Below are 25,572 nucleotides of genomic sequence, written 5' to 3'. Positions count from 1 at the left end.
CGCCCCCTCCCGCTGGCGGTCCTGGAGTCGCTCGGTGCCGTGGCCCGGGGGATGCAACGTGGACCGCGCGGGGCTGCCGGCCGCACCGCCACCGCGCCTCGCCGCCCGCTGCGCTAGAGTCCGCGCCCCGCCTTCAGCCAGGGGCCGGCGCTCGGCCCGGGGCTCCCGGTATAGCTGGGAGCCCGAGCCCAGGAGAGTCTCGGGAACCGACGTAGGGCTTGCTAGACCCTGACTGTTTTCGAGCCGCGCGGATTTTGTCTTTGAGCGCTCTCTCTCCGCGGACCACGGTCCGCGCGCTCTCGGCGCCTGAGATGGGGAGACGGCGGCGGCTGTGTCTCCAGCCCTACTTCGTGTGGCTGGGCTGCGTGGCCCTCTGGGCGCAGGGAACGGCCGGCCAGCCCCAACCCCCGCAGCACAAGCCGCCCCGGCCTCAGGCGCCGTCGCAACAGGTCCGGCCCGCGGTGGCGGGCTCCGAAGGCGTGTTCGCGGTGCCCGAGTACCGGGAGGAGGGCGCCGCGGCAGCGAGCCGCGTCCGCAGGCGAGGACAGCAGGACGTGCTTCGAGGGTAGGTGGGCAGTCCACACCCGGGGAACCTCGGCTTGGCAGGTTTCCATCCTACCCCCTCCCGGAACCTAATTCTGGCGGCTCGAGTCGCGGCCCGCTCCACCAGAGACCCCGAGGACTCTCAGGCGCGCCTCCCTCTTTTCCTCTGCGACTCCGCCGGCGAAAAGCCCTCCCTCGGGGAAGCTGGGCGGCGGGTGGGTGGTAGGCCCCGGGATGCAGGTCGCACAGCGTCTGCGGAGCCCGCGGTGCAGGAACAGGTTCCGAATGTCGGGCGGAAAGAGGGCTCGAGTCAGCCCCGCGCCGGGCTGGTGGAGTCTGCCTGCTCCCCACCGTCGGGGGCGCCGCTCCCGAGCCTTTTGTTTGAGGACGTATGCGGGGCTCACAGTTCACTCTAATCATGAACCCAAGCGTTCCACCTTTCGACGCATCTTCCTTGACACGTCGGGGCCAGAGTAACAGTTGATCAGGAGGGACCAAAGCAAGGATTTTTGAAACGGAATGTTCCCTTTGTTCTCTGCATCCGGAGGCTGGAATTGTAGCAAATTATATGTTTCCCTGCTTCTTTTCGCCCTTTAAAAAGGCAGCAACGGAGGGCAGATGAAAGGTAATGTTTAGGCGTTTCTGACCCTCCCCCATTCCAATGTCTAGCCCATGTATTTCCACGTCTGCGCCCCAAACATTTGAAGTGTAGTTCTGGTTTGTTATCCTGAAATCTACTCTCTTAGGGTTTTGCTTATGAAAACCGCTAACGTGTTTCTGCAGCCTCGCTCCGTGTGTTTGACTTCACTTGTCCATTGCAGGCCCAACGTGTGCGGATCCAGGTTCCATTCCTACTGCTGTCCGGGATGGAAGACGCTCCCTGGAGGAAACCAATGCATTGTCCGTGAGTGCTTGGCTGGGATCGCAGCTTGGGGCAGCATCTCGGGGCCCGACCTCTCGCGTTTGGTTTTTTTGGATACACAGTTGCATTTAGAATCTGGCGCCTACATAGCCATGATAATTAAGACGTGGCCCTATTTGAATGATAGCCAAGAAGCAGCCGGTTTGCGTCAGCTTAGATTTCACTTCTAAGATCCGTTGAAGGGCAATAATGATAAAGGTTTCAAAGATAGTTGGAAGTTTTCTCTTTCTGTGTCTACTAATACAAACTGATGGGGGAGCGCAACAATTCCCTAGATAACTCAAAACCACTTTTTCCTGAAGGAGTCCAGATAAGACCACAATGTGGTTATGTAAATTAACTGGCTTTTGACTCTGCATGAGGTTTTGGCCTTAGGAAGATCAAGCTTTCTTAGGCCTTTGTACAAAACCACTCTATTATATTTAGTTTCATCTCAGCAGCCACAGGACATAGATATGAAAGGAGCACTCTCACGAATTTACACTTGACCCAGGTTAAAAAAAATTTTTTAAATAAGAACTCTACCAAATGGCTTCACTTTTTATTTTAGTTTTTAAAAAGACATTTAGACTTAGGATTTGCAGACCAAACATCTCACAGTGTAGTACAGATTTTCAAAGTGTGAACTTCACCAATTCTGCATATCTGACCTTAAAGGTTTTGGTTACTGTATTCAGTTTCCAAAGTGTATATACCCAGCTCTATTGGAAAAGTCGTTAGTTATCAGCCTCACAGTGATGGACTATGGGATGTCTTACTTCACATGCCTGTGAATTTGTGAGTTGCTGAAGTGTGACTGGCCTCCTGTGTGTTTATATAGCACAGCCAAGAATATTCATTTAGGACCAATCTTGACTTTAGATTGACCTAGATGTTCTCCAGGGAATAGATAATTATGCAACTGTGAACAGAGAAAAAGGGTAAGCCACACTAGCCAAGGAATAATAAGGATGAAGTGGTATCTCTGACTCTATATTTATTGGTTTTGTGGGTTTGAGATAGACGCTTAATTTTTTTTTTCAGTACAGTTTTTACAAAAGAATGAAATCTCAAGTGTTCTTAAGACTGTTTTTTTAAATTATTTTTTCTACCCTAAAAATCCCACAACTCCAGTAATGAGACAAAATAGGAAACAACAACTGTGTTCTGTAAAATGATTCATAAATATTTTAAGTAAGCACTCTGATTATAAGCCTGTGCTTTTATTAAAAAGAAAGGGATATTGCATTCTTTTCTCTCCAACCAGAAGTCATCTATGTGAGGCATTTATGGAGGGTGCATTTACTCTTTCAGGCCAGTAGGACATTACCATGTCTGCTTTAAACTTACATGGTTCCTAGAGTCCTAAAACAGCTAACGTCACTCACCACACACCTGCCATACTAGCTGGGAGTGACTTAGGCATTGCGGAAAGTCTGACTCACTGAATGTAATGAATGTGACTGCCATTATTGAGTTGGAGAGCAGCCGAGGAGAAGGGATTGGTTTATGGTACGTGTTGAAAATCTGTAAAGTCAGATTTTATTGGATCAGTGTGGAATGGGAATTCCAGAGAACAGAGCCTTCCAGAATATTTACAGTAGAAATACACATACATACATATGCTTAAAATACTTTTGGTCTTTGAATAACATTATGCACTTTACTTGTTTAGAAGATCAGTTTTGGAAATAACGTAACAGTTAATATTATAGCCTGAATTTCTACTATGTGAAATATTTAGTTGCTCGTGAAATACACTGGAAAATAAGTGTATCATAAATTTGTAAAAAGCATGGACTTGAAATGATCTTTATATCTCCAGGAAATACTTGCTACATTTGTGTCAAGAGATACCTACAAAAATATTTATTAGTGTAGTTAGAAAATATTTCAAATACTGAAAGCATAAAACAGTGCACAAAATAGAGGGAGGGAGAATGTAATGCCTTTATAGTCTCACCTAAATTTTAACTTTTAATATTTAATATACAAATATACATTAAATCAGTAATCCAATTGTTTTGACATTCAAAATGATAATATATGAAAGTACAACTTGACATCACTATAAAGTCAAAGTCAAGAATTTTTATTCCAGAAATTTCTGATGATGATGAATTATTTTTTATATTTATTGACTTTCCACCATTACCCAAAATAAAGCACTGAGGCAGCTTACAAAAAGAGAGTAAGTGAAATGCAAATAAAAAATGAGGACCAAAGTTTAATTTTCTTATACATTTGTACATCACCATTCATTCTCTATAGAAACATATAAATATTAATGTCAACTTCTAGAATTTTAATTTTTGGCCTTGACTAGTCTTTATGAAGAAAAGAAGATATTAAAAGGAAAGTATTTCTCACACTACTGAAAACCTAATGCATTTTGATTTTAATCTCTGTGTTTTGTTGTTATTGTTCTTAACTGTGGCCTGCAAAGATCACTGAAGTACTTCCAAGCCTCCAAATATTTGTTTCCAAAAGAATGGAATTGACTTTTTCACTTTCCATTTGTTTTTTTAAAATCTTGTTAGAACATGAAGCAATGGAAAAGTTTGCTTATTAATTTATTTATTGTGAAATTATGCTATGAAGGGCATTTTGATCAGTGGAGTAACAGTGGGAAGGGGTTGGCCCAGAATCATAACATTTGAGACCTGCAGAGGGATGAGAACACTCCAGTGTAATCCTTTAGTTTTATTTTACCAATGAGGAAACTAAACCTGGAGAAACTGTTTCCCCCACTTCCTGAGCTCGCAGTGCATCAGTGGCAGAATAAGAACCCAACCTCAGACCTTTCGTGTACCATATACTCCTTACCATGCTTTCACCTGCTCCCAGCATCACTGAAATCCCCACACTCCTGTCTTCTTTCCCTCTCCTTGTGGTATTTCGGATCTCATGGTTTCTGTGAGATTGTATGAGGGACAGGTGTAGACACAGATGTAGTGCGCATGCTGTGACCACGACATGGATTTGTCTGAGGATCACCAGCGTATCAGACCTCCTTTGGGTTTAGGACCTGGAGAGGAACACTTTGTATATTACCTAGGCGTAGACGAAAATGTCTACCTGCTGTGGATGAGGGAGCTTTGAAAAAGAGTAATATCTTAATGTATTACTGGAAATTTTCACTGGAAAGTTTTAGGTGATCAGAAACTCTAGTACATTTTAAGAATGATCAGCTGCATGGTAGGAACCATGTTCTGGCCTAAATAAAATCAGTCCTCTATCTTTACATGATCTATGACATTTCATTTATAGGAAGTATTAATGGAAATGCTGGCCATATTCTCCAAAAGGCAATTTGGAGAAGAAACCTATTAACTGAGTTAGTTCACGTCTATAGAACACACTTTTATCATTATTGGGGCTCTCAGATCTCGTTGAAAGTTGTGGGATCCCTCCCTAGCCCAAGACATGTGCACATTGGCATGAATGTTCATAGCTGGTTTCAGGGTGTTCCTAGACTCTCTCTCCTCATCTTGTCTTCATGCATCTAGTCCTGGAGCATCAAAGCATAGCTTTTGTGCATAAAGAGAGAATTCAAGTGTAAGTATAGAGTTAAATCTCTCAGCTCCTAAAAGAACTGACTAAATATGGGAGGGGCTTTTTATTTGAATGTACTGAGCGAACAATTTTGAGGAACCATAGTATGTGCTATGCCAGTGAGCCTAACATTCTTTGCTGTGATGACCCTCATACCTTGGGGGTCACAGCTGCAGGAGGCTTTGACTCTCCCTCCATCAAAATGTCTGAGCCATTTTTCTGAGCAGCAGGAATAAGCTAGGTTGTGGAGACTATATGGGAGAAGAAAGGCTGGAAGAAGGAGAGAAGGAATTATTAAGGGGAACAAAGATTGATGATGGTGCAGGTCAGATACCAGCTGGGAAGGAATGTGCATTGAACCCCTGAGGCTTGGCCAAGTCATTGGGGCCTGGAGTCTTCGAGTCAGCCGGTTTCACATTCCCTGTCTCATGTGAGGGTCTCTTACAGAGTGGGCTGTGTTTTCTGTGAGTATGAAGGACCTGGGTTTCTTCAACCCTCCCAGCTTCCTAGAACCAAGACCATCTTCTTGTGGTCAATTCTGCATATAAACTGCCTTGAGTAGCAAAGATAACCTGTATTAATAGGAGAGTTCAGCAATTAGCATTATGGACTTGAAATACCTTCATTTGTTTACGCCTTATAAGGATACTTGTGAGACTTGTTCTCATGGCTATAATTAGTAATTTCATTGCATAGCTGAAATTTAACATTATATATCACATCTTTTATATCTTAGTTTTTTGGATTTATTGTTTTTAACTACAGCTGTCTTGTGTTGTAAACTATAGTTTATTACCTAATTACTCATTTACTTTCCTATTGTGCTTTCTACAGCAATATGTAGAAATAGTTGTGGAGATGGATTTTGTTCCCGTCCTAACATGTGTACTTGTTCCAGTGGCCAAATATCACCGACCTGTGGATCAAAATCAAGTAAGTTTCTTATGTGACCTTATTTACTGCATCCTCCTTATGCTTTTGAATAAATTCTCAATGTCCTTTTCACTGAGGCTGTAAATCCATGATTATTTTCCTCACTAACTAAGTCTTTATTAATCTTTGGAGTAAAAGTCTTGGGTGGCTTAGTTGTTGCCACTAACAACTAAGGGGTAATAGGGTAATGATTTTTGTTAAGGAAAATGTTTTATTCCTGGTCCGGAAGCTATATATCTGCAGTGAAAGAACCTGGGTTCAGTGCAGAAGTAATTCTTTATGAATAATAGCTATAACTTTCTGGGTTTTTAAAGTGCCAAGTACTGTTTTAAGTGTCTGACTACATTGTTTATTTAATCCACACATGAACACTATGAGATACTATTGTTATTCCATTTTATAGGACAAGAGATTGAGGCACACATAAGTTAAGTAACTTGACCAAGGTAACAGATTTGAATTCAGGTATTCTGAAGCTTAAACCTATAGACTCAAACCCTAGGCTCTCTCTATTGCCTTGGCTCAACTCCTGAAACACATACCCTATTTTTTGTGTTAACTAAAACGAAAGGATAAGAGGATGGGGGAGAAAACAAATATTTATTGTGTACTGACCAGATGCTTCACATATATTGTTATTTTGCTGTACACATATTAACTCCCAACAGCTTTGTGAGGTGACTGTAATTTTGGACTATGATTGTGTTATTCACAACTCAAATAAAAAGTGTTGGGTCTTTGAGGTCCAAGATTGATCTTCTAGGCCAGTGTTTAAGATAACATAACAAGGAGGAAGCTGATATTGTTTATCTAATTGCTCAATAATTAAATGAATCATTAAATCTGCCTTAACCTAGTGTGAATTTGTTACACTTTTAACATTCCTCTCATAGAAAATTCCTCTGACAAAGGAATGTAAGTTTCAAGGTTCATATAGTAAAAGTCATTGTCTTCTGAATAAACCTTTGGTTAAAACTCGAGTTCCACTTTCTTTGAAAATAATGTTATTTTCACAACCTTTTAAAACCTATTACTCAAAATTCATTGAGACTTTTCAGCAAATTTCCTTTACTCCTGTCCTGAACCTTTATTGTCTGATTGTCTGGAAGAAACCTTTGCCAATATTTTCATTATTCTATTTTTTATTTTTCTCATATATACCCTCAGGGGGAAAAAAAAAACTAATCCTGAAAAAATTTTGCTTAATTTTTCTACCTGGGAAGCTAAACATTTTCCTGACCCACCCTCAGTTTATGGTATATAATTTAGTAGGGAATCTATGAATTTTTATTTAGCCTTCACTAAAACTCACACCCCTTCCATCATGAACTTTTCTATCCTTCCTTTCCAGGACTCATCCTGCTGTACCTCCCTAAAGCATCACTCACGGCCAATCACCATGAGTCACTGTCTTCTTGAAGTGCTTTTTTCTCCTTCACTTACATCATATTAATGGCCTGCAATCTTCTTTTTCTTGATTATTATTTTTTAGTCTCTTTTCTATATCTTCTTCATTAGCCTTTCATTCAATATTTGGTATTCCCAAGAGTTCTGTCCTCATTGGATAAGCTCATTTGCATGTATGTCTTCAACTACTACCAAGATGTCGCCAACTTATAATCATTATCACTAGAATAGACACTTCCACTGGGCCTCCTATTCACGTGTTCCATTTCCTATTCAGCATCTCCATCTGAATGGCTCTGAAACACGGTCCCATGGAACTCTTGATTCATTGCTGACCACTGTCTACTTCTTCCAGTGTCTCTTGTCTCAGCAAATGGCACTGCCATCCATCCAGTCCTTAAGTAACTGCTTCTCTTTCTCTCACATCAGCTCTTTTTTAAAGAAGACCTGCCAGTTCTACTGGAAAGTGTATTTCAAGTTCATCTTCTTTCCTTCACTGCTGCTACCATGTGGTTCAAACCATAGTCACCTCTCACCTCGACTCCTGCAGTAACCTCTTGATGGGCTCCCTAGCTTCTAATCTTGCCCTGGTTAAATCTGTTCTCTGCAAAGCAGCTGGGGTAATTTTTTAAAAATATAAATCATGTCACTTCATTGTCTTATTTATATCCTTTTGAAGACTACCAGTTGCATTTGGGATAATGCAAACCCTTCTATGGCAGAGGAGGCCTTGCATTATCTAGCTGGCTTCTGCCTGCTTCTCTAAGATTTCTCTTCTTGGTCTTGTCTCTTTGTAACCATGTGACTCTTTTGGTTCTTCAGTGACAACCCTTTATTATCCTAAGGCCTTCTGGTTCGGTGGGTCCCCTCCCTGTGAGATTCTTTCTCGGTACTTCTCGAGCACGACTCCTCTAGTCCTTCAGAACTCAGTTTAATGTTGCATCAGAGTGGTCTTGTCTGGCTCCAAGCTATTCTTTACAACACAGTTTCCTTCAGAGAATTTAACACAATCTACAATGACATTGTGGTGTTTCGTGTTCTGTTTATGAGAATGCAAGCTCCATGAGAATGGGTATCAAGTCCGTTATGACAGCAGAGCACTGAGCTCATGTAGCAGGTGCTTAGCCCCTGCATTCGGAATGGATGCTGTCTGTCTCCTGCATCTTAGGATATGGTTCCCTTCTATTTATTTCCTTTAACACTGAAAGTGTAGTATATCTTAAACACATACTTAATAGCATGTGTCGTAACAGATACGCTCATGTGTGCACTTCTAACAAATAAATACAGATATGCTTGGGTCATAATTTACTCCTATAAAATATATTGAATTGGATATTTACTATGGTTTCATAACTCTCAGAGATACTGCAGTTTTGACCACTGATATGTTCATATTTGTGCTGTCCGTTGCAGTTCAGCAGTGCAGCGTTAGGTGCATGAACGGAGGGACCTGTGCAGAGGACCATTGCCAGTGCCAGAAGGGATATATCGGAACGTACTGTGGACAACGTAAGGAACATGAGAACAGACTTGGTTTGTTAGAAACGATTAGATTTAGTGGGTATTTCATACTAAGTCGTAATTTGAGGTCTTCTGAAGCCTCTGAGCCTTTAGAAAGGTAATTTTATGTGGTAATTATACCTTACCACTGGATTTCTCATTTTTATCTGTAATATTTTTTTTCTAACTTGAAAAAAAAATTGTTTTATAGTATTGATTTTGTTGAATACCACTAGCACTTTGTCAAATTTGACACATAGCATCAGCAAATATTTACTTGTTTTCCTTTTCTTTATCTCCATAAAACACATTTACCTTTCTGGAAAAAATAGTGAAGTTTGCTTTGCTTTGATCTCTCTCTCACTCTCTCTCTTTCCCTCTCCATATGAGTTTTTAGGATATCCCAAAATTAACCGTTGGAAGGCCAATTTTATAAATTGTCCTTTGCTCAAATATATTTAATTATTTAATACCATAGTATAGTACAGGGCTGTGAGATGGCTGTTTTTAGAAATCAGATGTCACTGTGAAAGAGGGACCTTTACCCAAGCAATGCCCTTATCTGCAGTCTCTGGAGAGTATCCTGTACTAATCAAGAAATAACACTTTGGTGAGGATGTAAGGATTGTAGCTCCAGGATTTGTGACACACTGCGGAATACTTTAGTGTTTCCCAAACTGTGGGACTCTTATGGGAACCCATATTTTTGAGTGTGCATGAGTGTAAGGACATGCCATTAAAAAAACTCGAATCAGAAATTGTCAGCCAGTCCTTTTCACTTTTTTTTTGTTTGTTTGTTTGTTTTTTTACAGAGACAGAGAGTCAGAGAGAGGGACAGACAGGGACAGACAGACAGGAACGGAGAGAGATGAGAAGCATCAATCATTAGTTTTTCGTTGCGACACCTTAGTTGTTCATTGATTGCTTTCTCATATGTGCCTTGACCGTGGGCCTTCAGCAGACCGAGTAACCCCTTGCTCAAGCCAGTGACCTTGGGTCCAAGCTGGTGAGCTTTGCTCAAACCAGATGATCCCGCACTCAAGCTGGCGACCTCGGGGTCTCGAACCTGGGTCCTCCGCATCCCAGTCTGATACTCTATCCACTGCACCACCGCCTGGTTAGGTAGTCCTTTTCACTTCTATTGCATTTCATCAGAAGCAGAATCTAGTTCTGTTGCTAAGTTTTAAGGCCTCCCTGAGAATTGCTCATCAACTTTTTTTTTTAACATGAAAATAACGAGTCTTCAGTGTGCAAGAATATCTAGCTTCTTTTAAATTAAATTCATTTTATTTTTGTTGCAGCTAATGTTTTTTAATTGTAGTGCAGTGTTGAATACAGAAACGTTTCCGTTTAGCCACGTTAGGTGTACAGTCCAGGAGCATGCAGCACCTCCACTCTGTTGTGCAGCCGTCACCACCATCCATCTCCAGAACCCCTTTCACGCTGCGGAACTGAGACTGTGTGCCCATTAAACACTAACTCCCATTTCTGTCTCACTCCGGCTCCTAGCAGCCACCATTCTGCTTTCCGTCTCTAAGGCTCTGACTACTCTAGGTACTGCATATAGCCGTAATCGTATGGTATTTGTTTTTGTGTGACTGGCTTATTTTACTTAGCATAATTTTATTCGTGGTTCATCTAGGCCAGGGGTCCCCAAACTTTTTACACAGGGGGCCAGTTCACTGTCCCTCAGACTGTTGGAGGGCCAGACTATAAAAAAAAATTATGAACAAATCCCTATGCACACTGCACATATCTTATTTTAAAGTAAAAAAACAAAACGGGAACAAATACAATATTTAAAATAAAGAACAAGTAAATTTAAATCAACAAACTGACCAGTATTTCAATGGGAACTATGGGCCTGCTTTTGGCTAATGAGATGGTCAATGTCCGGTTCCATATTTGTCACTGGCGCTGCCACATACAGTACTCCACATACAGTGCTCCTCTCACTGACCACCAATGAAAGAGGTGCCCCTTCCGGAAGTGCGGCGAGGGCCAGATAAATGGCCTCAGGAGGCCGCAGTTTGGGGACCCCTGATCTAGGCTATACCACGTATCAGAAGTTCCTTCCCTGTAAGGCTGAATAATATTCCCTTTTTTTTTTTTTTTTTTGTATATACCATAGTTTGTTTATGTACTTGTCCATTAATGGACACATGAGGTGCTTCCACCTTTTGGCTCTTGTAAATAATGCTGCTGTGGCCCTGGCTGGTTGGCTCAGTGGTAGAGCGTCGGCCTGGCGTGCGGGGGACCCGGGTTCGATTCCTGGCCAGGGCACACACGAGAAGCGCCCATTTGCTTCTCCCCCTCCCCCTCCTTCCTCTCTGTCTCTCTCTTCCCCTCTCACAGCCAAGGCTCCATTGGAGCAAAGATGGCCTGGGCGCTGGGGATGGCTCCTTGGCCTCTGCCCCGGGCGCTAGAGTGGCTCTGGTCTCGGCAGAGCATCGCCCCCTGGTGGGCATGCCGGGTGGATCCCAGTCGGGTGCATGCGGGAGTCGGACTGTCTCTCCCCGTTTCCAGCTTCAGAAAAATACAAAAATAATAATAATAATAATGCTGCTGTGAACATGAGTGTTCAAACATCCATTTGAGTCTCTGCTTTTAGTTCTGTTGGGTATATACCCATAAGCGGATCATGTGGTAGTTCTATTTTTAATTCTTTAAAGAGCTTTAATACTGTCCTCCATGGTGGCTGTATTATTTTACATTCCCACCAGCAGTACACAGGGTTTCAATTTCTCCACGTCCTCGCCAACACTTGTTATTTCTTTTTTATTAAATTAAATTTTATTGGGGTGACATTTGTTAACATAATTATTAAAGCCTTTGTGTGTGTGTGTGTGTGTGTGTGTGTGTGAGAGAGAGAGAGAGAGAGAGAGAGAGAGAGAGAGAGAGAGATAGGTGTCCTAATCAATATGAAGTGGTAGCTCCTTGTGGTTGTTAACGTTCTTTTTTTTTTTTTTTTCATTTTTCTGAAGCTGGAAACAGGGAGAGACAGTCAGACAGACTCCCGCATGCGCCCGACCGGGATCCACCCGGCACGCCCACCAGGGGCGATGCTCTGCCCACCAGGGGGCGATGCTCTGCCCATCCTGGGCGTCGCCATGTTGCGACCAGAGCCACTCTAGCGCCTGGGGCAGAGGCCACAGAGCCATCCCCAGCGCCCGGGCCATCTTTGCTCCAATGGAGCCTTGGCTGCGGGAGGGGAAGAGAGAGACAGAGAGGAAAGCGCGGCGGAGGGGTGGAGAAGCAAATGGGCGCTTCTCCTGTGTGCCCTGGCCGGGAATCAAACCGGGTCCTCTGCACGCCAGGCCGACGCTCTACCGCTGAGCCAACCGGCCAGGGCGGTTGTTAACGTTCTTTTTAAGATCGTCTCCTAGCTCTCTTTTAAAATGATTTTAAATAAATAGTAAATCAATTTAAAGAAAAACATTCTGTTAAGGTCAGGATTAGGCCCACGTTTTTCTATAAAAGCTAGATAGGAAATATTTTAGACTTTGTGCTCAAGACCAACTACTGAACTCAGCCATTACAGTGCAGAAGTGACTATGGACAACAGGTAAGTGAAGGAGCTTGGCTGTGTTTCAGCAAAACTCTATTTAGGAACACGGAAATTTGAATTTCATCTCATTTCCACTGTCACAAAAAATATTCTTCTTTTGATTTTTCAACCACATGAAAGTGTGAAGCCCCGGCAGCTCAGGGCAGTGCGCAGGCGGGCAGCGTGCCAGGGCTGGCCTGTGGGTCATAGTTTGCAGGCCCCTGGTGCAGGTGGCCGTCAAGTATGGCAGAAATTGTTAGGGTAATCTGAGATTGACTGAAGTTAGGGAAATGGAGTGTTAAAGTAGTTAAGGGAACACAGTGCACTGAGGCCAGTTTTCTTGCAATAAGTAGGAGTTGCCAATGTAATAACTTCTTTCGGTTAGGGCTGGCCAGGGGAGAGCAAGAAAGAGCTGGACAACAGAGAACGGCAATTCTAGCTAAGTTTCACTTTTCATGGATGATTTCTTTTCTTTTGTTTTTTCATACATTCAGGTTTTTCCAAATTTTATACAGTAGACTTCAGTTTATAATCATAAAAAAGAAACAAGTTATTATGAGCATGACATTTATAAGCAGGCAGATTTGTAGCTTTCTTTAAACCTACAGAAGCATTAGGAGATCTGATCATACCTTTTACAGAGTTCAGTTGCCAGAGAAGAGACACAGTTGCCCTTCTTGAAACTCAGCTTTTTGCCCTGTAGGGGCAAAAAATCATAATGACTTTCACATTAAAGGGGGAAGAACGTTGCCTCAAGTCATTTTTCAGAGTATTTGTTCAAACCCATCCTGAAACTATCCACCTTCAGCCTGAATCCAGCTGCTGTCCCTGTCTGGGGTGTGTGAGTGTACGTGCTTTCCCGAAGGTTCTGCAGTAAGGGCTGTGGGAGGCGTGTCCTTTCCCTGCTCCTCCCACAGAAGGGGGAAGCCAGGGGGTGACAGGTAGTTTTCCTTTCTAGAGGAGGTGCTTTTATGTTCCGCTGTCCCTTTGTCAGACAGTAGTGATGTTACCCCACTTTCCAATCAGGGCAAAGCAGAAGGCACTGGGTCAGAAGAGCAGCTTATACCTGAAAATTTGTTCTCTAAATATAGTGTGGGATGAAACCGTCCTAGCCCAACATTTATCTCAGGGGTAATGGAACATATGGTAATTGACAAAATTGACAAAGCAGAATATGTAATTGACAAAATTCGTTGGTCAGCCAGTAACAGGTAAAGGTAAGATAACTAGTACATATCAGCTCAAGAAGTGGTTTAAGAAAGATACTTTCTAAGTTGTTTTATATAGAGAGGGTTACTATACTGAGACTAAAGAAGCAGATGTAACAATTTTCAGCTTGTGAATCCAGAAAATTATGAAAATTTGTTTGCAAAAATTGGAATCATAAAATACATTTAAACTGCTTATGTGTTTTCCCAGATATATAGAAAGCAGTCCTTAGAAAGCACTCTTTGTATTTTGCTCAGCCGTGTGTATTGAATAACTACGTGTGCTCCACACTCTGCAAGGTTCTGGGAGTACGTCAGTGAGCGCACGAGATGATGCCCTGGCCTCACAGAGCTTGTATTCTGGTGAGGAAGATAATGAACAAGTGTGTGGAAAAGCAAATACAGATTAGGTGATGAGAAATTCTGGAAGAATTAAGCAGAGTGAAGGGGAGAGAGTCCGAGTCGGGATAAGCATTTCTCTGCTATTTTATTTGATCATTTTTAAGAATTCATTTATTGATTTGAGAGAGGAAAAAGAGAGAAACATCAATCTGTCCCTGTATGTGCCCTGACCGGAGATTGAACCAGCAACCTTTTTGCATATCAGGATGATGCTCTACCAACCGAGCTGTCTGGCCAGGGCTCTCTGCTGTTTTACCTTGGTGATCTCTGAGAAGATGGCTTTGAACACAGACTAGAGCCTGTGCTTTTAAATCTATGGGAAAAGGGTTCTAGACAGAGGGAGAAGCAAATTCCAAGGAGCTGTGGTGGGAACAGACTTCATATATTTTGGAAACAGTAAGAAGACCCATGTGATTGGATACATGTGGTTGGAGGGAAGGAGGTAATGGTAGGAGGCGAGTTCAGAGATGAGGATGTCGGGCCTTATAGTCTAAGGAAAGAAATTTGGACTATACTTCAATATTGGAGGAAGCTTTGGGGGCATTTTGAGCAATAAACTGATATGATTTGACATTTAAAAAACATCATTCTGGCTGCTGTGTTGAAACTGTATTATAGAAAGGGCAAGAGAAAATGAAAGGGCCAGGGAGGAGGCTACTGCAGTGGCTCTGGGGAATGATGCTGTAGTAACTGAGGCTGTGGTAAGTGCTTGGAGTCAGCTTGTATTTTGGATGTAGACTCTATGGAGGAAAGTAGGTGCTGATGGTGGACTATGTGTGGTGGGTAAGAAAGAAGAAACCAAGATTTGAGTGCCAACTAGGGGATTTTGATGAAGCTCTAAGCTGAATGGTGATGTCAGTTTCTGATACGGGAAAGATGGAGGGGGGTGTGGGATTGGAGTGGGGATCATGTGGGGCTGAGAACACAGGATATCAAGAGTTCTGTTTTGGATTGAGTAAGAAGTCTGTTAGACCCCCAAGTGGAAAGATCTAGGAACTCAGATGTTCGCAGAGAGGTCAGAGATAGGAGGAATGAATTTGGGATAATATAGGTTGAATTTTTATATAGATAATCTTTTAATAATAGGCCTAGATGAAGGTTGTTAGAAAGTTGGTATAAATAGAAAACTGGGTTGAATTCAGAGCCCTGATTCAGCCCAACATTTTGAGAAGGAGAAGAGAAAGAGAAGGCAGCAGAGAAGAGTGAGAGGAGTAGACAGTGAAATAGGGGAGAAACGGAGAGTCTGGTATCCCGAAAGACAAAGAAGATAAGAGTATGAATTATATTGTCCCATGTCAAAACAATAGGCTTTTGTTTCTTTGACCCTTTTACTGTTTTAACCTGGTTTAGTATGCTGTTTTTATCGAGCTTGTTTGTGGAAAAGTAACAGCCATAATATGTCCAAATGTCTGTACTGTGTTAGTGGTACAGGGATCTGTCTAATAAAGACATATATGTGTCATAATTCTTTGTACAAAGTAGGTGCTCAGTAAATATTTATTGACTAAAGATACTCAAGGTTCTACAGTACATGACCAGTGTTCTCTTTCATAGGCTGACCGGCGTGACCCAGCATGCTTTTCCCTTCTCCCCAGATTGGGGTACGCAGTTGAGAATCCAGCTTTGTATTTCCATCTGTAGTATATCTTTTCCTCTCCTACCTTTTGCTTTGTTTCCTATTAGGTGTAAGCATGTTTTCATCTTGGGTGGTCAGCATTCTTTCCGTGGTGGAAATGTAGGCGTATTCAAGTTTCTCTCCAACTCCAGTTGAATATAAATTTCTGTTTCTGTTACAAAAATGTTATTTTGTAAAATAACTTTATTATAACTTATTCAGAGAAGGAAAATGACCTCTTTTCATGTTTTTCCAATTTTATATGTATTATTATTATTATTATTTTTGCTGTTGCTCTTCAGTGTAAAGGTTGGGAGCTGTAGATAATGTTTTTCATACAAGTACTCTGCAGTATAAAAGAGAAAGGGAAGGATGGTTTGCAGAACTCCTTTAATATGTAGCTACTATGCTTTTTATTTAATACATCACTTTATTTAGTCCTCATAATCCTAGGGGTAGGGACTATTAGCACTGTTCTACAGGCTGAGGATTGGAAAGATGAGATTAGGATACTGGGGAGAGTAGAACTCCTGATCTGTTCACTGAATCATTCTGCTTCCCCCCAAAATGGGGGGAAAAAGCTGCAAAATTTTGGCTTACTACAGAATTTTACATCAAATACTACAATGGATGACAAGGGGGACAAAGGCAAACACTGCTGGTCCCTGTCCTGAGAACTCACTCTCACGTGAGAGCCAGGAATACAAGCAATGGCTGTATCAGTGGGTCTCATTGTTTATTCTTCACATTTTAAAAAAATTATTGAGGTTCCCGAAAAGCTTTTTTTTTTAATTAATTAATTTATTTTTATTTATTTATTTAATTTTTTTGTATTTTTCTGAAGCTGGAAACAGGGAGAGACAGTCAGACAGACTCCCGCATGTGCCCGACCGGGATTCACCCGGCACGCCCACCAGGAGCGATGCTCTGCCCACCAGGGGGCAATGCTCTGCCCCTCCAGGGGGTCGCTCTGCTGCGACCAGAGCCACTCTAGCGCCTGGGGCAGAGGCCAAGGAGCCATCCCCAGTGCCCGGGCCATCCTTGCTCCAATGGAGCCTTGGCTGTGGGAGGGGAAGAGAGAGACAGAGAGGAAGGAGGGGTGGGGGTGGAGAAGCAAATGGGCGCTTCTCCTATGTGCCCTGGCCGGGAATCGAACCCAGGTCCCCCGCACGCCAGGCCGATGCTCTACCGCTGAGCCAACAGGCCAGGGCCGAAAATCTTTTGTTTAAATAGGTGGTATCTATTGATACTTATCAGAATAAAAATTAAAATGGAAAAATTTAAAAATGTTTCATTTATTTAAAATGACAAAATAAAATAAAACCATGTCGTATGTTAACATTTTTATGAACTATACCTATGTTTTCCAACCCACCTTCCCCCCAAAAAATTGAATGAGAAGGGAGGCATTGTTAGTCTAAATTCAGGTAGGCTTAATCTCTACTGGATGAGCTCTTTCCAGGCTCAAGGCTTATCCAGCCTTGTTCTCCTACCTAACGGGTAGGAGCTCTGCTTTGGAAAACCTTGAGAGAAGCCCTTCGTCCACTTACCCAGAGATAGATCTTGAGTGTCAGCCGTGAATGCTTTTTCCCATTCACGTCTTAAAGGCTAGCGTACGTCTAATGAAAGAGCATATCTGGGGCAGTGACTTTCATTTAGGTTTCCTATGGCTTGAATAGTATTTAAAGAAAATCCCTTACATTCTAATTAATCACATTAGACAAGTCCTACATTTTTGCACTGCATCCTTTCAGTAATTGAAACCTTCAAACCTTGGCGATTGTTTCTGTGGAATTAGTATTGAGAGTTCTCTTTCAGGGTTTTGTTTTCTTCCAGCGTTCCTCTCCATCCCCATCTTTCTCATGACCTTTATTCCCTTTCGTTTTTCCGGTATATTTAGTCATCTAATTTACTGCCCGACCCATATTTCAAGGCCGTGATCATTTGTAGGTGCTCCATGGGACACATGCAGAGGCAGGGAGGGGTGATCCTTAGGGAGATGCACTTGTATGGGTGTACATGCATTCCTGCCGTAGAGCAAAGCCTGATGCAGACAAAGAGTTTTAAGGTCATTGGTACAGTGATGCTTTAGGACAGGGGTCCCCAAACTACGGCCCGCGGGCCACATGCGGCCCCCTGAGGCCATTTATCCGGCCCCTGCTACACTTCGGAAGAGGCACCTCTTTCATTGGTGGTCAATGAAAGGAGCACATTGACCATCTCATTAGCCAAAAGCAGGCCCATAGTTCCCATTGAAATACTGGTCAGTTTCTTGATTTAAATTTACTTGTTTTTTATTTTAAATATTGTATTTGTTCCCGTTTTGTTTTTTTACTTTAAAATAAGGTATGTGCAGTGTGCATAGGGATTTGTTCATAGTTTTTTTTAGTCCAGCCCTCCAACAGTCTGAGGGACAGTGAACTGGCCCCCTGTGTAAAAAGTTTGGGGACCCCTGCTTTAGGGCGAAGATACCTTTTGTTTACAGAGTATGTTTTGTTCTTGCTACTGTCAGAAGAACAAAAGCCATTCTGAGCATTCTGAATGATGATAGGTGATCCAGTTCAGTATTCACATGCTTGATTGCATCTTTAAATATCAGTTTATTTATTGATATATAATTTCATAATAGATATATTATAAAACAAATATTTTTATATATTACAAAATAAATATTTAAAATAAATATAATTTTATAATAAATATAAACATTAATTTTATAAGTTTATATCTATTGCCCTTTTTTATATCTACTTCACTCGAAGTGCACAGAACTGTGTTTTGCCCCTTCACTTCCCTTTAAAGTCTTCAACTCTATTTGGGCTCAGGTTATAGAGTATATATAATCAATCCTACTCTTCATCTGTGAGGACACTGTTTCTGTTCAAAAAGGTGGGCGGATCGAGAGACAGCTCTCTGTACCAATATTTTCTCTTGGAGAGGACATGATTCTGGAGTTCAGCTATCGTCAGTATGTTCACAGGAATACTTACTCTCAAGGAATCTGAAAAGTGATCTTCTCGGAGACTTCTTGTCATGGGTCTCGGCTGCCAAGCTGAGTTACCCTGAGGGTGGTGCAATGGGCAGAGGTGCAGCAGGAGCTGGTCAGGTTCAGCTCTGGCCCCCTGGGTCGCTCAGGGCCACCTGAATGCCGAATCCTGGCCTCCTGTCCCCAGTGTGAAGGAGTGAAAGTGTGTCTGCATGTGTTTGTCATCGTCACTTAAAAATTTTGGACGGCGGGTTTAATTTTCTATGAAAGGACTTATTGTGCTGACACAGTGAGGTTTGCCCTTTCTTTCCTCTACAACCTGCACGTACTCTCTACACATCAATTATTTCTCTCAGTATTCCATGGCTGAATTGATGATATCTCTCCCCTATTTTTCATACGAGTTTTGCCCTTTCCTTGTTTAACACTCCTGCTTCTTTTTGCCTTCTTTTTCTTGCCTGATTTTTGCTGCTTTGCTTTACCGTTCTATCCTCTTTATTTCTCCATATCATGTTTCCTCCTCCTTTCTTTCTCCCTTTTCTGCAAGCATCTTCTTCCTTTTTCCTATATTTCCCCATATTTTGCTCACCCCTTAACTAGACTATGGTGTTAATTGAGCTGAAATGAAAGACTTAAGTAAGTTATTTTCCAACTATATAAGCATTAGAACCAGCTAATCCTTGTGATTGTGATTTAAAAACAAAACTTTTTATCAGACACTTGCTTAATAATGTGATTTACACGAAGTGCGAAGGGCTTGTCTCACTATACACTTAAGTGTTTATTAAATGCATAACGTGAGCTGTAGCGTGTTTTGGAGGTAGGATCCGTTGTTGGCTGCATCGCCACATTGCTATATTGTGCTTGGGGATTTGCTATATAATGAGCTGCTTGCTGTGTTTCTGTGCAGCCGTCTGTGAAAATGGATGTCAGAATGGTGGACGTTGTATTGGACCCAACCGCTGTGCTTGTGTTTATGGATTCACTGGTCCACAGTGTGAAAGAGGTAAGAAAAGAGAAATGAGAACTTCCCTTTGGAGAAGTTTATTGTAAAAATGTTTAATTATTTTTGTTATCCCATGAGAACTCTTCACATGAAGTAATATTTTATTTTTCTTTAGTTATGTCTATCACTTGAAGGGAAAGATTTTGAAATATAGATAATAGCAACACAAGTGTCCAGTTTTTTCCACCAGAGTGGCCTCAGTTCAAGAGGCCAAATCTGGGGCTGTCTCTATGGTAATTTTGAATGAGTGACTGAAGACATATTCTAGTTATGTGCTTAATTGAAATTGAGAGTCATTGTTGGGAGTTTGTCTTTATTAAAAAAAAATAAAGTCAAGATATTGTTGGCTACAAAACCAACAAAAATGGTATTAATTGCCTTACGCAATGAAACTATTTTATATTGCAAAACAAAAAGTGCAGAGCTAGTGGGCTTCAGGTAAGATGTGATCAAGATTTTCCCACTGTTACTGTGCTTCTCCTGGTCCTGTCCTCCTCTGTGTGAGTTTTCCCCTACCCTGGAATTCTTTGTGGTTGTAAAGTGAATGACAGTAGTAACTGAGGCAACATGCTTCCCTGTTGGCATCTAGAGAGGGAAAATTTCTCCTCTAACCATGGGCCAATAAGAATTCCATATGTTGATTGGCTTAAGCTTTAGTTTTGAACCAGTCCATGGCAAGGTGGCTGGTTTTAATACTATGTTTGAGGCAGACTTATCAGGAACTATCCTTGGAGCAAAAGATAATGTCAGCTTCCCCAAAGTCATGTGGAGGGGAGAGTTTGGTATCTGAACTTAGTAGATGTTCTGTTGAAAGGAGAAAAGGGGTAGGGGAATGGATGCTGGGTATGCATCTAGCATTGTCCACTCTATTCTTTAAATGATCAGCCAAGCCAATATGAAAGCAAGTTACCATAATTTGAATTAGCATTTAAACTCATGACCTACAGTAGACTACTGAAAATCCCTGTATTGATGTACTAAGTAAACTATTAATAATGTCCTGGTAGCAATTGGGTGCCAGCAGTATATCAAATAAGTTAAACCTTATACAATGTGATAAATAACTATTTAGCACTGAACCATAAGAGTAAAGGTAAGATTAAACTAAAAGCATTATTTCATAATCATTCATAATTACATACATCCACTATTTTTCCAGGGCTTGTCACAGCATCTAAAATTGTATGGAACTTTCTTTGTTGCAAAGCTTTAGCATATATGAAATATTATAGATAAGTAATGGTGATGGTTTATATATGTATGTATAAAGGCTTTGAATTGCAAAGAAACTTTATACTTTGAAAATTAAACTCATTACTCTGACAAAAATATCATCTTGATATTCAGGTTAACTCGAGAAGAAACTGAGAAGTTAGAGTTAATTGAGAAAGTTAAAAAAATAAGATGTATGCAGCCTTTTAACTAATATATATGTTTTATATATATATTTATATATATATGTATGTATGTATAAAGATATTTATATTACTCCTAAGGTAACTGAGATTTATTGAGACTGAAATACATTCCACAAATGACAGAGTTTATAGTTACACTTCGGATAAATTTAAATGTCTTTACCAGATGTTTTTATTTGGGGAAGAAAAATTAATTATGAAATGTTAGCATAAAAAGATAAGTTGTTAAGAATGAGATAACACAAATTTTCTAGATGACGTTAAGTTTATTTAAATACCATAGAATGGAAAATAGTTAAATTTAAAATTTCAAACATAATTATAATTGGTGGAGATGATGTTCATTTTTCTGGAAGTCATGTAAGCTTTGCAGCTCTGTCACCCTGAAGCCGACTTCAAGTTCAGTTGGCAAAGGAATTGGGTAGTTTTAACTCAGAGGCTTCCAAGGCATTACATCATTGTTCTTCAACAGTTATTCATTCACTAGATTTGTTAGTCCTTACTAAATTTATGGGAGTCCTATAAAGACCTACGTATATTTTACATGTACAGTAGCATGTTTTCAGAAGAAATTACAAAATTAATTAGTTAACAAATTGGCCTGAAGGATATTTTTTAAAATGTGGGCTTGTTTCTTAAAAATATTTTGAATTACTACCCTTCAGCTGAAAGTTCTAAAACTTCATTTCTTTCAAAGAAGGAGTTAGTAATTTCCACTCTTAGATCGCAACCATGAACTTGAATGCCTTTAAAAGATTTTCAATTAAATATCTTAAATGTATAACAGCTAAACCTACTAAAAGTGGAGTCTAGCACTTTTCTCAAAAAACATCGTCTGCATAGATACAAGAGGAATAACTTACGTTGAGGTTAGTGACTAGGTTCATGTGCCTTCTTAACCTTTAAAGTTGGTGTTGGGTTGTTTTCAATTACAGAGTTTCAAAGCATATGTTCTCTGTGTTCTTTAAAAAAAAGACTTTTGTAAAGTTAGGGATTTTTTTTCCTCCTTAATGTAGAACACATATAATTTTTTTTTTCTTAATTGGCCTCTGGGGATCAGTTGTATGATAAAACATGGCTGCTTTTCCAGCTATCTGGGCTTCTGGCAGACTGGTTTCCGGACTGGAGACAGAGACTGCTGGTAACTAATGGCTGGCAGGATTGTGGTATTTAACTTGAATCTTGGGGCCGGGTAAGCTGAACCTCTTTGGAGTACTCTTCTCACTCTTGTTGATATGTACAATGACCTTTTATACTTATCATTAAAAAAAAAAAAGAAAAAGTTCTGTGGCCACGTGCTGATTATAACATGCAGACAGATCAGCTGTGTTGAAGGCACATGAAGGCACTCAATTCTTTTTGCATCTCTTTCCAATCAGATGGCATTTAAAAAATGATAAATATTGCACTTAATACTATATATACTGAAAAAACATAGAAATGGAATCAGCATTATATACCCAGACTTTGTGTTTTCTTTCTTCTAATACTTAATATATACCTTATTACTTACCAGTAGGAACTTAGAGAGGGTGGGCAGGCAAGAAATGAATTTACCTAAGAAATTTCTGGACAATATATAATACAATGATTAATTGATCATAAATGAGGCCTGCCCAAAGTTCCTATTTCAGTTTCTTTGACTAAAGTGATTGATGAAATCTCTCATTTTTAAATTGAACTTTCTTTGGACCTTGTATAAGGATCAGCTCTTAGAAATATATTCTAGACTCTTTAAAATTATGTAGGAATTACTCCAATAAATTGTTTGTATCATTTAAATATGACTTCCTTTAAAAAGGGTGTAAATTAGGTAACATTTCAAATACCTTTATGCTTAGTGAAATTGTCTCTAAAAATGTACATTTTCCAGTAAATGGTACCTTAAAAAGGGAGATTGGGGATTTACTTTTTAATTTGTTGACTTTGTTAAGAATTCTTTTTCAACAATCTGAATCTACGTTGAAAAGAAAAAGTGAGATCAAGTTGCCCAAGTTAAAGTTTAGAAAAACCTAAACTTTCAAGCCTTGTTGTCAATGAAAAATGGAAGCATTTCCTTCAGGGTTCCTTTTTTTTTTTTGTATTTTTCTGAAACTGGAAACGGGGAGAGACAGTCAGACAGACTCCCACATGCGCCCGACCGGGATCCACCCGGCACGCCCACCAGGGGGCGACGCTCTGCCCCTCCGGGGTGTTGCTCTGTTGTGACCAGAGCCACTCTAGCGCCTGGGGCAGAGGCCAAGGAGCCATCCCCAGGGCCCGGGCCATCTTTGCTCCAATGGAGCCTCAGCTGCGGGAGGGGAAGAGGGGAGGGCAAGAGAGAGACAGAGAGGAAGGAGAGGGGGAGGGGTGGAGAAGCAGATGGGCGTTTCTCCTGTGTGCCCTGGCCAGGAATCGAACCCAGGACTTCTGCACGCCAGGCCGACGCTCTACCACTGAGCCAACCGGCCAGGGCCTCCAGGGTTACTTTCATAAAGTCATTCAGCTGGAGAACTTAATGCATGAACTCAGTGACAAAAACTGTGCTGAGAAGGAGTGACTCAGCCTCTGCCTGAATGCCTCCAGTCACGGGCTGTCATTGTCAGTCTTGATTGTTCAAGCTGTGCATTATCACACAGCTGCCGAGTCTGCAGATTTCACATGGGTAGCACCGCCCTTATTGCCTAGGTCAGTAGGAACATGATGGTGGTAATGCTTCTGAAAGGGATCAACCCCTGCTCTAGGAGTCAGTCATGGTCTACCACTCTGGTTTGCATTATGGGAACATGAAGTCTAATCATAAGCTTCTGAGTTATTCTGTGCATTTTTGTTTGTTCACCCACATTTCAGGAGGTAAAGTAACTGTGGCAGCTACTGAACCTACTCACGGTTTGTGCCGCTTCACCTCGAACAAGAGTGGAAGCAGGCAAATCAGGGTTTTCCTGATTTTCTGGGAATTATGTACACCAGATCCAAGTGTGTTCAAAAATAATTGATACACTTATTAGTCAACATAAATCCCATGATCTTGCGATTTATTACAAAGTATGCAGGCTGGATTTGTTCAGCCTATGAACACACAAGCAACATAGCAAATTAATAGTGTGACCAGGAACACAGGGGAGCGTGGAGAGAGAACAGGATGGTATTATGTAGACTTCGATGCTCTGCCCCTCCGGGGCATCACTCTGTCGCGACCAGAGCCACTCTAGCGCCTGGGGCAGAGGCCAAGGAGCCATCCCCAGGGCCCGGGCCATCTTTGCTCCAATGGAGCCTCAGCTGCGGGAGGGGAAGAGAGAGACAGAGAGGAAGGAGAGGGGGAGGGGTGGAGAAGCAGATGGACGCCTCTCCTGTGTGCCCTGGCCGGGAATCGAAGCCGGGACTTCCGCACGCCAGGCTGACGCTCTACCACTGAGCCAGCCGGCCAGGGCCATTATGTAGACTTCTATACAATAAATTTCATACTTCCAAGAAATGCAGAGCAGTACTTTTTTAGAAGAATTTTCTTTCATTATAATATTCTTACATAAAGTAGCACGTGCTTATTATAAAATAATTTTAAAATAAGACAAGATAAAACAAGAAAATGCAGTTATTTATCATTTCTCCGCTAGAATGCATTACTTTTAACATTTTGTAGAATAGACTATTTTCTACTGCATGTACAGTGTTTACAAAGAATAGGGTTTTTCCATTCTTACTGGAATCGCTGTCACATGAAAAGTACTTCTATCCTGCTTTTCCTTTTGTGTTATGAGATACATCATACTATGCTAGAGATGGTAAAAGCTGCACTGAGGGTGAGGCCACTGCGTTCTCTACAACCATATATTTGTAAGGTTATTTTTTTTTTGATCTTACAGATGAGGAAACTTTGCCCAGGTCAAACTTCTGGTATCATTGGGAGTACAAAGACAGGAGGAGGTTATCAAATAATCTGATTGAAGATCTGAAACTCAATTACTGTGAGACAGCTGCCTGCTCTAATTATATTTCTTATTAGTTGATATTTAGAGTCATTTCTAGGTTTTTTTCTCATTCTGTTGGATTTTTGTATTTTAGAAATCCCACGATAAAAAGTTATGTAGATAAATCTAACTCCGTGATTTTATTCTTAGGATATATATCAGAAATTTAGCTGCTGAGTTGTTGAGCTTAGGAGAATTTAAAGCTTTTAATATATTTAAATCCCTCTAAAATGCTCCTAATGGTTTATTCCTTTGGTATTGTGTTTAGAAAACCTTTTCCCATCCACTGATCTTATAAAAATCTATCGTGTTTTTTTCCTCCTAGTGCTTTTGGGATTTGGGATTTGACTTCACTTTATCTTTTTAACAAGTTAGAACATACAGGAGCATGACTGTATTTATTTATAAATATCAAATATCAGTTGAGTGCTTATTAATAATTAGACTATTAATGAGGAGCAAATGATCTCTTTAAAGAACAGAACTAGTCATGTACTTTAAACATTAAATGTAATACAACAGAGAAAATATTATAATGGAGTAAGAACAATTTTGTGGGAGAACTCAGAAATGCTTCCTGATTAAGATAAAATTAGAAAAG

The 25,572-nt window shown here is 41.0% G+C and overlaps 1 protein-coding gene across 1 annotated transcript in view; it reads left to right on the top strand.

The window, feature by feature from the left end:
- The first annotated feature begins 311 nt into the window (after nt 1–311).
- The window catches only part of FBN2 (fibrillin 2), a 275,158-nt gene continuing 249,897 nt past the window's right edge, over nt 312–25,572 (top strand). The window contains exons 1-5 of the mRNA XM_066383650.1: nt 312–565; nt 1,365–1,447; nt 5,834–5,932; nt 8,756–8,851; nt 19,511–19,606. Coding sequence (XP_066239747.1) covers nt 312–565; nt 1,365–1,447; nt 5,834–5,932; nt 8,756–8,851; nt 19,511–19,606 — 628 coding nt within the window. The remainder of the gene's footprint in view (nt 566–1,364; nt 1,448–5,833; nt 5,933–8,755; nt 8,852–19,510; nt 19,607–25,572) is intronic.

This window comes from Saccopteryx leptura, chromosome 4 (genome assembly GCF_036850995.1).
Source record: "Saccopteryx leptura isolate mSacLep1 chromosome 4, mSacLep1_pri_phased_curated, whole genome shotgun sequence".
In the NCBI taxonomy this organism is placed as follows: Eukaryota; Metazoa; Chordata; class Mammalia; order Chiroptera; family Emballonuridae; genus Saccopteryx; species Saccopteryx leptura.
Note: the sequence above shows the minus strand (reverse complement) of the source record. Positions and strands in the feature narration are given on the sequence as shown.